General features: G+C 43.2%; 1 protein-coding gene across 1 annotated transcript in view; it reads left to right on the forward strand.

Annotated features, from left to right (window-relative positions):
* The window catches only part of LOC149328799 (uncharacterized), a 62,713-nt gene extending 52,727 nt beyond the window's left edge, over window positions 1-9,986 (forward strand). Inside the window, exons 20-23 of the mRNA XM_089559096.1 lie at window positions 1,087-1,413; window positions 5,206-5,529; window positions 8,768-8,885; window positions 9,944-9,986. Of these exons, the coding sequence (XP_089415222.1) occupies window positions 1,087-1,413; window positions 5,206-5,529; window positions 8,768-8,885; window positions 9,944-9,986 (812 nt within the window). The remainder of the gene's footprint in view (window positions 1-1,086; window positions 1,414-5,205; window positions 5,530-8,767; window positions 8,886-9,943) is intronic.
* The last annotated feature ends 4,086 nt before the right edge of the window (window positions 9,987-14,072 follow it).

The following is a 14,072-nucleotide window of genomic DNA, read 5'->3' on the forward strand; positions in this document are numbered from 1 at the left end:
TACCAAGAACCGCCACGCGGGAAGCATACCGCCGCCCTATATCTGACAGCACACGCCTGCGTCGCGGCCCTGACACCTTTAAGCGCCAGCAAAACCAGCCGAATATGTTAATATCTCTAAATATTAAATAATTATGAATTAAGCAGAATTGAAAAAGTAGTGCAACTTGCTCCAAAAACAACCAGCAGAATGAATGGATTCGGTAGTGTAGTTTAAAGTGCCTCAGTTCATCTTTAAGCCCTGTCTAAAGTTAGATAGGATATCCTACATAGATTTGTCTTGATAGATACTCGTAAGATACTATTTTTTTAAAATACCAGAGTTCCTGTTGAATGCGCGCCACTCTTGTTCTACTCTTAATTCCACTCACACGGTGCTGATATGCGATAACAACCTGCTGAAATTGTATTTACTCCCTTATCCGTTCCAACGCTTTAGTGCCTATCATAAAGGGCTGTTCTTGCTGGAGACCATTCAACAGTTCTTTCTTTTCTGCAGATTAATTTTTATTCACTTCTTTCTTATTTACCTGTAAAAGTCGTAGAACACGATTTACAATTCGAATAGAAGGAACAAATTTCAATTCGTGAAGGCAGTTAAAACTGAGCAAAGGCTGCCAGTTTCATTCATTTGTCACGTTTACCTGCTACTACAGAGGTATAGTGACAAGTCGCTGTAGAATTTGCACCAGTGTTCTTTAAAAACTGCGATCCTTGGAAGTGTTCAAATTTATTTAACGGAATACTATTGAAACTGAAATAAATGTCTCTGGAAACTGCTGGTTTCCGAGGCACATCAATCGTTAGTCTCCGCGTCTACATTTCTGTGGTTTCGGGGTCCTGGACGATTTCGACTGAAAAGTGCGTAGTGTAAAAACATTTCGAGCTCATAAACTTCGTTACCCAAACAAAGTGCTCAATAGGTCAAAAGTAGTATAAAGCTTAATATGTTTTTGAGCCCTAATAAATTCCTCGGCTCTAAGTTTGTCGGGCAAGATTAAATTCAGAGGATCAAGGTTCACATAAACTCTCGTTATATGCAAGAGAGTGACGCTCAGTCTCAAACGCGTTTAATTTCCCATCGCAGTGCTTACTGATGTGACCAACCTCCATCTGGTAGAGGTCACCGACGACTCCTTCACCGTGGCATGGAAGCGACCAAAGAGCCGCTTTGACTACTACATTGTCAAGGTTAGCCAATACAAGGCCAACAATGGAAGCACCAGTGGCAGTTATCATCGTGTGGGGTCATGCGGAAACGGTACCATCATCCATCCTGACCAGACGCGAGTGACGTGTGGGCAGTTCGAGACGTGTGGCAACTTCAGCGTCTCGGTGCACACCCACAGGAACGTGCCCAACGAACGCACCTCTCCTGGAACCACACTACGGGGTATCTACTTGACCGGAAAAGGTATGATGTTTCTGGTTTATGGTTTTTGGTGTGTAACGTCCCAAAACTACTAAGGCGATGAGGGACGCCGTAGTGAAGGGCTCTGGAAAGTTCTACCACTTGGGGTTCTTTACCGTGCGCAGGCGTCGTACTGTAAACGGCCCTATAGAATTTCGCATCCATGGCAATACGACCGCCGCAACCGGGATCGAACCCGCGTCTTATGGGTGAGCAGCCGAACGCGATAGCCACTGAGCCACCGCAGCGGGTCAGGCATGATGTTTAATAGCGAAAGCATTTTCACGCAGCACAAGGCAGAAGACTCCTCATGCCGTCCCTACCGCTACGGAGAGCAGCGCTATCCCGTGTCCAGACCACGAAACAGCTGGCATTCAAGCAGGTGCTAAGCGCGCAGTGCATGGTATAGCGACGGTACTTCAAGATTAAGGAAACTAAAGACAAAATACGTAATACCAACCTGCCGGTTAAGTGGAGACAGAATTTTGGAACGAAAGAATGTACGCTTGAAAACAGAGAAATGTTAAATTGAAATCCGGAAGGAAATGAAGTAAATTATTCAGAGTGGTTTGTTGGGCGAGTTGGGCGAGTAGCACGTCCCTTTCACTACTATCAAAGGAAAGGGCATTTTTGCAAAAGGGAAGGTAGGACTGGACATGTGACGAGACAGTTAGTCGATTTTTTATCATCCGGGTGTTGCCATCTTCCATTTTTTATCAGCTGCTGGTGTGTATAAAGAGCAGTGTTTCCCGAATAAAAATTCAGTTGTAAGTCCAGCGCTGTGTGTGTGTGTCTCTATCTTTCAGTCCGTGTCTTTTAAGTCAGTTATATTTCAATTTTAAATTATTCAGTAGAGAATTAGGTATGAGCAGTGGGACCATTTTTGCTTAGCATGAGGAGGGCGGGTGGGAGTGTTGGACGAATAAATAAGTACTGGTATAGTGTAAAGATATGTATTCTCAAATTAAAAAATAACCGCGTGGGTGTTCTAGAAGAACCACATTATTTCCTCTAGCCTACGAATATTCAAAACAAAAAAGCTCAGTATGCCAAACGCCGATAAAGTTTTGCGAAATCAGCCTTATGCCAATTACCGAAAATTTGCATCTCGTTCGTTTTCTGCAGCCAGCCCGATTTGTGAGAGAGCCTTTAACCAGTAGGAAGGTCCAAAGGGAGTGATTACTTCTTATCCGGCCGCTCTCATATTTCCTCCTAAACTTTCGCAGAAATAGAGTCTAGGTTTTGCTCGAAGGTGGCTGAAAGCTGCACATTCGCACCATGTTTTCTTCTGGCAGCTTTCTCACAGTAACAAAAAAGGCTAGTCCCGAAGGCATTAGCTGAAAACGTATTTACAACAAAATTTTTATCTAGGTTCTGTATATTAGCGTTATGAGTACGCAGGTTGTCACTGCATGTCCCGAAATCCGTCCATTTGGCGGCAAACGATTAAAACAGATCCGCAAGGAATATAAGCCTCATCGGTGGACTTGTTTTCATAACAAAAGCTGCAGTTGAGTACATGAATTAAAAAGCAAAAAGAAAACTCGTTAGCTTCCCGCGATGAGTATCGTTTTGAGATCTTCATGGTGAATAAGCAGTTATGCTTAAATAGGCAGCACTTTTGTTATGTTTAAACGTTATGCTTAAATAGGCAGCACTTCTCTAACAACCTGAATGAATATTTCTTGCCAAAATCTTTACAGAAACTGTCCATATTGCTGGCAGCGACGAGTAAATCAACATTATAACCTTCACAGAGAAGAGGATGCTTTCCAGTATAGGCGTCGTTTTACCTAATGTGTTATCGATGTGGCAGGCTGGAATTTCATCAGCCTATCATTATTAATCACCAAGCACACTTTTTTCCCAGCAGAAGATTTAGATAAGTGAGATGTATGTTCTGCACGTATTCGTATATACCGAATAATATTTTGCATGTTAAGACGCATTTAAATTTTTAAATGTGAGAGATTCCTCGGCGCGGTCAGCGCATCGAACGGCTTCAAAGTTGTAGGTGAGCCCAGTCTCAAACTTTTCTTCTCTGCAATGTCGCTGAAAATACGGAGCGTCAAAAATAGGCTATTGAAATCTCGTTGATTTCCCTTTCACGCGTAGCACTATAAAATATGGCAGTGCTCACATTTGTAATGAAATCAACACAGATCCGATTTGCATACTTTATGACGTAGAAGCAGTTAACGTTATTTCGGTGAAGATACCATGCGCAGCAACAACATTTTATAAATGTGTAGTGCGTCAAAGCTGACACAACCTGATTAGAAATGCGCAGTTTTTAGTTCGATATTTCGGTTCACTCTGCAATAATGAAAATTTGAAGGTTGGGCTCTCTTGAGTGCTGACAGCCATCAATTTCACAGTATAATTTTGCTATCTAAAATCAAAAATGAAATCGTTTGTGAGGTAATTTGGCTGAATTATTCTTTTAGATTTTGAGCCTCATAACATGTACAACAACTGCGTCCCTTTCAATCTACTGGCAGAAACCACACCGAAGAATATCGCACAGCTTTTCAATATAAGTTAGTAAATCTTTAAAAAAAATCGCCCTCTATAGGCCTCAGCATGAAAAAAATGTTCCTGCCTTCTTCGAAATAAAACCATAACGTCTCTTGACGAAAAAACGTGGCTTCTCTGTGGCTTCAAGTCTTGAACAAGAAGTGAAATTTAGACTTTTCCTCGGACATGCATGTATTGTTTCTACGCGCGACCTTCGCCGTAGTTAAGCTGTCCATCGCGTGCAGGTTGGTCCATGATCTATGGCATAAGGATTAGCGCAAACCAAGATGACAGAGAAAGAACAAATGCACACACTGCAGGCGCTTTCTTTCGACTAAAAGAGTCCCAGACGACCAAGGCGAAAGTGACCTGGAAGGACAAAGAGGCGCATGCGCCGGAAAAAAAAACGGGAGTCCTTCTATATCACCTTCGTCTTAATTGTCAGAGAATATTTGACTATGAAGTTAACACCAGCGGTATGTTTATCTGTTGTCTGTAAACCGCATCAGTTTTTGATAGCCCCCGTCCTAAGTATCACCGATACCAACTTGCACAAGTTTCTGTCCTTAGCTTGTGATGATAGCACCCGAGGGAGTGCTTCTTTCAGTATCATACCTGTGTGGGCGGAGTTCAAAAATCTAAAGAGAAAAAAATTGTTGTAATTATGTTATTTTTGATGGGTCAGGTAGCGCCATACGTGGGCTTCTTGCATGAATAGTATGAGCAAAGAACGCTCATAGCTTCAGATTTTATAGAATAATCATTACTTTATTTTGTAGAAGTAAAAAATTCACGCATACTTTTTTTGTTCCTTCAGCTGCTTGTTTGTGTTCTGTACAATACTGATTACTTTATTTCGTACATCCACGAATAGAATTCGTCAAGGTAAAATGTAAATGTATACCATTCGTCTTTCTTCGGCTGCCTGTTCGGGTTCCCAGCGTTTGTTCCCTTTGTGTCGCTTAAGCGAATACGAGAATACAATTAGCTGCAACGCAAAACAAAAGTAAACCTAGTGACGCGAGGCACAATAACAAAATAATTTTGTATTTAATAATATAAGAGAAAGGACGGCTGAAAAGTTCTTTTTTTAAGCTGGTTTCCTTCAATATGCTCCACAGTATGTGCAGACGCACGAAATCCGGCTTTACATCAATGTTTATCTAAACCCAGACATGTAACTATAGCGTGCACTCTCGGGCAAGACTCGGTTTTTCAGTGCATAACATTGTACCTTTGGATGAAAGCTCATTGGTCACGTTGATGGTCAAAATGCAGCTGAGCCTCTTGACGTGGTCAACCTCACGCTGGCAGCCATCGATGCGAACTCCTTCACCGTGAAATGGAATCGACCGAAAGGTTGCTTCGACTCCTACTTGGTTGACTTCATCGACGAGAACCGCAGTAGCGGCAACCGTGGACAGCCCCGCTTCGGCACGTGTCACAACACCACCATCGTTGGTCCGGAGAAGACCAGCATCACTTGCACGCAACTCGAGGCGTGCACTAATGTGAGCGTGAGAGTTCGTACGCGCCGGGACGGACCTACTACACACACCTCTGCAGGTGTCATGCAGAAGGGTATATTTATCGCCGGAGGAGGTAGGTGGCATTTCCTTTATTTCAAAGCAATGACAACTTTACTCAAGTCGGCATATGGGCATGGAAACAGATTTCACCACCGTAAAAATACACATTCCTAGACAGACAGTATCATCCGTAACTCAGAATCACCTTCTTACAAGCCTATATTTGAAAACCTCCACACTCTGAATGTGAAAGTAAGTTTCTATTACCTGCCATTTGCGAAGGGAGATCTAGGAAGAGGGAAGATATACTGCGATATAAGACGCGATGTTTGATAGGAGACGTGCATAAAGCGATCTTAGATGGTGCGAACACCTAAAAGTTGTGTAAGAATATTTTAATTCTCATGTTAGCCACGCTGGCCCATTCAGCAGCGATACCATACGGCAAATCTGATTTGCCAGTGAAAGCCTAAGCGAGTAGCATATTTGACAGTGTGTGACCTCGAAACTCACCCTTCGCAGTGTCACGACCATAAAACGGCCCTAATCAGGCTGCGAGCTTAGAAGTTATCATGGTCTGAGTAAAGCTGACCGCCTTCATCAATTCTCTAACTTCGTTTTCCAAACTGTTAGCACATAGAAAGTTGACATAATATTTTGACTTCAAATGTATAATCAAATAAATGAAATAAATGAAATGAAAAACCGCCACATATGGCCGTCAAAATCACTCTATCTATTATCCTCGCTTCCTTATACATTCCAAGAAGCCCCGTTTCGGCACATTGCAAAGGCGCTGTACCTATCACGTTGTCATGATTATCGGGACGTTTTCATTTATTTATTTTATCCCGTCACATGCTTCCTACGTTGAATTGATGGCAGAATGCTGCCGGAGAAGAAAATTTGCCTACTGGTTTAGTGATGAACTATGACCAAACTAATGATTTCTCTGAGTTGTTCTTGCATTTTGCGTGATATCTGTGTTCACGTTTTTATGCTTGGAATACGCCGCACATCCCTCTAAATTAAACTCTAATAAACGAACCAAAAACCCAAACCAACTCTAATAAACGAACCTGAAAGTGAGGGGGTAGATCGAGTGTTTTGAGCACTTTCGGTCAATAGCGAGGTACAAATAAATCCAAGAGGCAACAAAAGTTGGACGGACGTGGGCTATTTTTGATGGAGACACGCTTACAGCTGTCTCAGATCATGCGGCTTAATGGTAGTGTCCTCCCCGCGGAATCTACCTTATGAATGATGAATGAACGAACTTTATTTCCGGCATCATGGGGCCTCACGGTCGGGGCGCAGAAAATAGGAGGGGGTGCCTCCCAGCTGGCTCTCAGCACCGGTACCTTATCAAGGCAGTGGTCTGTGCATTCCGAAATTCCAGCTCGCTACACAGGGAGCGGCCATCCAATCGCGATCATCATCAGCATGACATAGGCGCGGGTCGAATGCTAGGCAAGCGGAGCAATGAGGCGTTCGCGCCGGTAGGGAGCCTGAACATGCGCGCGGCGATTTTGAGCTTTCGTCTGGTTCGCTAGGCGGCGCTGACACGCAGTTCTTTCTAAAGTCCTTTCCTGTGCGGCGCGCTCCGTTTACTTCTGTCCGCACGTGTACGTTTCCGCTTCTTTTCCTCTTCGTTTGGCGCGCACGTAGCGCCATCAGGCGAAGCCCACTAAAACCACTCACTCCTCCTCCTCGCAATGTACGCCACTGCCCCAACAGATAGCGTGCGACGGTAGCGCCTCCAGCTCGTCTCGTTGGAGGGCAGTGGGGCCGTGCGGGAGCGCAGGGATCACGCGGTGAGCGGAGAGCAACGCAGCGCACACGTAAGGCGCGTTCACCACGAAGCTTGCGTATTGCAGCCAGTTGGTTCGGCGCTGAAGCTATGCTGGCGTTCGTGGCATCGGGTTTGTCGAGAACGATGTGGCGACCAAAGCTATCGTGGCATACCCTCAAGGCAGAGCTGGAGTTCCTCTCCAATGTTTCAAGCAGTCTGCGTACTTTTCGTTCACTGTAACACGCTACCCTTTTCAAGTGCACTCTACTCCAAACTGTACAAACGAGCTGATTCTTTGTCATGCGTGACTCTCCTTTTGCTTCAGCTGCCTCTGCCTTCGTTAGGAATAAAATAGTCCTTCATTTTATTTGAACTTTCTAGTCTGCACAAATCGCCGCGCGATATTTATACTTAGTAACTTATCTCGTTTATCCAGTGTGTGTTTAGCCGCCGCGGTGGCTCAGTGGTTACGGTGCTCAGCTGCTGACCCGAAAGACGCGGGTTCAATCCCGGCCGCGGCGGCTAGAATTTCTTTGGAGGAGAAATTCTAGAGGCCCGTCTACTGTGCGATGTCAGTGCACGTTAAAGAACCCCAGGTGGTCAAAATTTCCGGAGCCCTTCACTACGGCGTCTCTCATAGCCTAAGTCGCTTTGGGACGTTAAACCTCATAAACCAAACCAAACGTAACCAGTGTGTGTTTAATGAAAGCAAATTTGAACCTTTGCTTTTTTTCGTTATGAAGGAAAGTGCCTCGAATATCACTATTTCGCACATCTATCATCACACTCAACATCTTTGGACAAGACCTTCTATTTGAAACATCGCACATTTTTCACCGCAGATATAATCTAGATAAAGTATCCGTGCATCTTTGATTGTGTAACGCATTTTTTTCCACATTTATTACTATGATAACAAACCAACGCAACCACCTGCTCAACTCAAATGCCACGAGTATTTTTACGCTGTTGTTCAAGTTTATCATCGAAAAGCGTGTTTATTCCAAGGGACCTGCATTTTCTTTTTTGTGTGCCCTAAATTATTTTTTCCCTCCTGTTGTATTGCCACGTTTCTGTGTCATATTATGGCCTTTAGTCAATTTAGTCCACTTCCTTAAGCAATGCCCTCCGGCCCCTCAAGGTATGTAAATGAAAAATAAAGAAATAAAGTGATCCTTCACAGCACACTTCTGAACAAATGTAACCGATTTATCGACGCATTTCCTAAGCAAATTTTCGACACTTCTTGATTTATTCGAAGTGAATAATAACATATCACATTTTTGTAGGTAGGTGGATTTGTGTTCGGTTTTGTCTTCGAGGTCGCGTTTTCTGCGCTCTAGGACATGTCATTGATATTTGCCATAAGATGAATATATTCGTCTCTTCTTCATCTTTGCTGTGAAACCTTTAGGAGAATTTTTGTATGTTGAAACTTTTGCGAAGTTGCGCTGGCTAGTTGCGGCCGGCACAAGTAACATTACCTTATGCTCATTCTGTTTTCTCTCCCCATCCGAAGATCTCGATGGCTTCACAGTCAGGACAAGGCGGGTAGATTCCACCCGGGCACAAGTCAAGATCGCTAACATCAAGCCATGCATGGTGGGCAACTGCAAAGTGGTACTGCAAGGTTTCGGGTACAAGCAAACATTTAATTGTGGCCTCTACATTCGTAAATCCTTTTTTATGCCATTGCCACCTGTCCAGGGTTGCTGTTTTACCATCTATGTCACATTAACAAATCCTCATAATGGATTGAATTCGACAAAGAGAGCAATTGTGCCCGACATTTAGGGGTAAATTAAGAACGGCAATTAAATTTTCAAATATTTTACACATGTTGAAAACGGAGACGTTCAATGAGAGCCACAAAATATATGTTTTTGTGGTTAAAACTGCAATAAACGGTCTATAGCTCAGAAGAGATTCCCGTATAGAATGAACACATTGAAGGGTCGCACGAAATTTAAATATTCATTCTTTGGTCGGTCAATCAATGAATTATAGGTAATCATTTATTTGACTGAGTGATTAAATCACTGATTAAGGTGATAACTACCGTAGTTTCAGCTTTATTTTCGCCGTGTTCATGACATCGAACTTCTTTCGAATTTGCGCACCTTGTCTGTAGAGCATAAAATGCACCATCAATTCATTGCCATATCTTTTAGAATATTGAAAGCAGAAATTGTCGGATGAAAATATTAACACGTGTATCCAAGATAGCGGCACACATTTACAGAGATTCATGACCATTAGGACACGTTAGCATGTTCTCAGTGTTGTGCGGAACATTTGCAGCCTTCACTTCTTACCGCTCTTGCCAAAGAAAAACAAAGATCAGAAGTACCCGCTAACATTGCACTTCTCTAAACTCAAGTTCTTTCACCTGAGCTAGCCATCGTCAATATGACATTTTGTACCGGGCGTGGGACGTAATATATAAACGGAAGGGTACGGTATTATGAGCAGATGCCAACTGCTCTGATACCATCATGGGGTCATGCTTATACATCACACGCTAAGTCACCAGTAATCAGAATACACTATGCTTTCATATCGATCAGCTTTGGCCATGAGCCCAAGTAAGTCGTGTTTTCATCCGTAGCCGATGTCACAAGCAAGAACGAACATAGGAATGATAGTTGCACAAAAATCTAGAAGCTTCTGCATTTAAAAATCTTTATTTCACCAGAGGTGAAAACTTCGTGTCAGCATCAGACAGAGGGCTGAGATGAATGCTCTCTTGCTGAAATGTTATTCATGCAAAAGCATGGATAGAAAGCAAAACGTGTTTTGTGGCTCTCAGGTGCCCGACGAACGAGAGTTTTAGTGCGTGGGGCAGAAAAATGGACCAAAACTAAAAGTGTAGTGCTGCACTTTGAGCTGGTTCATTGGCCGTTTCACTTTAAACGGCAAGTGCAGAAGTTCTAGAATTTGGCGACCGACGTGAAGCGGACAGTTGTAAGAAACTTGCAGTTAAAGTTTGCGAAGCGTTTTTAGGCTAGCGTTTGAAATGCTGACGTAATCGCGAACTACAATTGCGAAGATTTTTTAGCTCTCCCCTAGCACAAAGCGCAAAGTTGGGATCGTAGATGACGTCATATGAGGTAACGGTAAGTTTTCAACGAAGCTTTCTATGGGGAACCTGCGCTGAAGTTTGCCGTGTCGATTGCAGCGCCGTAACACACAGCATAGCGAGAGGAGCAAGCAGTTTTTGGTGCACTCGTAGTGCTATTTCACGCCACCTTCCTGAGCTTATTGGTGTGAGCTTCTGCGCTCTGTCGAAGCCAAACGTGGTGCGTGTCAGTTATCTGGGTTATGTCTACAGAAGCGAGGCAAATGGTGCTATCAACCAAACGCGGGCTTCTAATCGTTCAGAATGTGCCCTCGCGTTTGTAGCGGCCCAAGCGACTGACGGCAGCAGTTTTTGGTCGAATAGTGGAATAACTGCAGTGCCACCTGGGCAGCGCAGGCTCCCCATAATATAACGCAAGAAAAGCTTAGCTTGAAGGAAGGCAAGCAATGTAACGGAAGGCAAAGCCCGCCGAACCTTCTTTCCCAGCATACAATGATGCACGGCCGGGTGTGGTTGACGGCAGTGGAAATCTAAGATCTTACCATCCATGACGTCACATCTAGCTTTTTCGTCCTCCTCCGGTGCTATAAGAAGCCGAAATTTAGTCCTCAGTTCAGTTACCATTTTCAATGATAACGCGAAAACCTTGTCATACTAACCTACAGCGGATGCAGATTTACTTCCTTAAATAACACCGAATTCTCAAAAAGTGATGAAGTTGACCTTTAGTGAAAAAACAGCGAGGCAGAAGTACAGGGTTGCATGAAACAAACAAACAAACAAACAAAGATCAGCGTTCACTGTTGTTCGAGACCTTGCGTTTCTGAACACTGATTTTATATGAAATGCAAAAACACATGTTTGAGTGCCTATCATCTTCATCGACAAGAAATCCAATGTTAACAGCCGGGGATTTGACTTGTGACGAATGATAAGGGCAATGATGTCATGTCGCTTATTTTGGTCCTTGTGTGTGCATATGCGCATGTATCCTTGCAAAACTTGTCTGTCGCGTTTCCTAATTAAAATGTTTGTTGCTAACACCTCCTCTCATCCTCTACGAATGTACAACTACAATGTATCTTGTGCTTTTGTCCAAATTGCCTCTCAATATATTTTCATACACAGCCTGCCCAAGATACTATATTGAAAATATCAGAGTTGAATGAATAAAGAATGAGAAGAAATGAAATAAAATATGTAATACCCTTGCAGTCTCTAGTTGTTGCGTCCAGTTTTGAATCGTGCGATCGTAATACATTTTTAGGGCCTGAAACCTATTGCTTCCTAATAATTTTAATCCCGTTATTAATAGAAATTATTCGGGCCGCCGCGGTGGCTCAGTGGCTATGGTGCTCGGCTGCTGGCCCGAAAGACGCGGGTTCGATCCCGGCCGCGGCGGCTGAATTTCTTTGGAGGAGAAATTCGAGGCCCGTGTACTGTGCGATGTCAGTGCACGTTAAAGAACCCCAGGTGGTCGAAATTTCCGGAGCCCTCCACTACGGCGTCTCTCATAGCCTTAGTCGCTTTGGGACGTTAAACCCCATAAACCAACCAAACCAACCAATAGAAATTATTCTCATAAAGTCTTGCAGCATATTACAAGTAGGCATACTCTCAATTCTGTTAACAGGTATGTTTATTAGCACTGGCATGAATTCAAGTGTGGTGTTTGAAATTTAGCAGATATCAAAAACAGTTCTTGATAGCTCTTTATTATAGCGGTTCGAAACAAGGTTGATGTTTTTAACATTGTCTTCAAATAAATATTCCCAACAAGATTCACTGAACAACACCTTTTAGGTGAAAGACAGCAGGGACGGTTTGTGTGAATCTGATATAGATAAAGATTGTTCGTACAACCGAAGGCTAGCTGTAGGTGCAAGAAGCAAGTCCTGTTTATTGCGAGGGACTTTTTTTGTCCATCTGGGGTCGTTTTCGGCCATCCAATGTACTTAGTGCACAATACGTAATAAAGGCCATTTTCTATTGCATGCTCAATGTATTTTTCAGCAACAAATGCGACTGAAGCTTAAACTTGTGTTGGCTAGCTGGAATGCCCGAATAACGTCTTTTGTTGCAAATATTCACATTTGTGTTACGAAAGAATGTTTTACCAGTGTCGATGTATTCGATTATCTGCCAAAAAAACCTGAACTAATTCCTACAATATAGATAATAAATTATCATCAGGTTTGATTTTGCATACTTGTTATGACCACCAATTCCAACAAACGACGATTATGAACTTTATTGCGCAAGGGCATCTGTGGCCAAAGAGCGCCATGGCACAAAGTCTTTTCCTTCTTTTTCTTCTACAACACTCGTGATCTCCGGCACCTGGATATACGTATTATTCTCCACAGGCAACGACTAAGAGAGCGAGTTGATTGAAGTTTAAGTGGTTAATCGGATAATCGATTGGTACGCCGCTTTCTTGTACATCGATATTTCGAGAGAACAGGGGTAACAATACCATTAGAGAACGACTCACTAACTACTACTACGATTTATAGTCAGTGCACTTTCTTTAATGCGTTGTGCAAGATATTGCTCTTCAGATGAGCACTGAAATCGCAAGACCCTGCTAGTAGGTGAATTGCGACACACGTACTGCCTCGCGCAAAATATTGCAGCGCCCGCCTGAAATATTTCCCAGTAAAGATGCTCTTTCTCACAAAGAACCCAATAGCTTGAAGCAGTACGCGCAGATTGGCGAGTTACCATAAAACAGCCCCTTTGCTACACTAAGCCGTGAATAGTTGCATTTTGCCGCCTCTACATCTTACCCCAGGTCATTGCATATAGGCAGCGCGAATAAAAATTAAAGATGATCGGTTTCGTCGTTGTCTAATCACTAATACGCAGACTATAAAAAAATAACAATGTCGACGAGAAAGAGAAACTTGGGATAAGCACCCATGACGATAATAAAAGAAGGACCAGCATACGAAGGAATTAAACCAAACCAGCATATATCGAACGATATAAGAAGCGGCAAAATTCATCATATTCGATATTGATAATGAGAGCATGTTCCTAAATATTCTGTAAATTGAACACGAAAACCGTGCCCGTCCGGAAGGCATAATCACGGTGAACGCTAGCTGTAATTCGTTTTATAGTGATATACAATCTCGGGTTTTTTGTAAATAAGAAGCACGTTACTAAATGGACTCTTACGGGGAATGTAATGCAGCATTATGAATTCATACTTCGTGTAACTAGCCTTTGAACAATACTTTAAAAAAATGCGTTAGACGCCAACTAAGGCAAACGGACGAACGCGACAGGAAGCACTTTTCCTTTTTCATCATCAGCACCATCAGCCTGACTACAGCGACTGCAGGGTAAAGGCCTCGTGGTGATTGCCGGTAAGATACACCTCTTTTATACTCATGATTGGTTTCAAAGTGCGACAAGACGGAGACGAAAGGAAAAAAACACACACGACAAGCGCTTACTTAATACCTGTTTTATACTTCTCGCTCGAGGGACTGGTCTGACCGCCGCCTTGTACAGTTGCTCCGATTGCCTGGAACTAGAAGCTCTTGTTTCCACACAAGAGATAGAGGCTCTCCACCGGCGAACGTTTCCCACTCCGCTGCTAATCTTAACCTTAACAACACCAGAAGTTTATTAACGTTGAATTTCCTTTCCGCCATGACAAAGGAAGTCTAAGAACAAAGTGCCTCACTACCGTTCTGCGACCTCCATCTCTTACACCTACGAAGAAAACGCATCC

This window comes from Amblyomma mixtum, chromosome 9, assembly GCF_055824585.1.
Source record: "Amblyomma mixtum isolate Tamu chromosome 9, ASM5582458v1, whole genome shotgun sequence".
NCBI lineage: Eukaryota > Metazoa > Arthropoda > Arachnida > Ixodida > Ixodidae > Amblyomma > Amblyomma mixtum.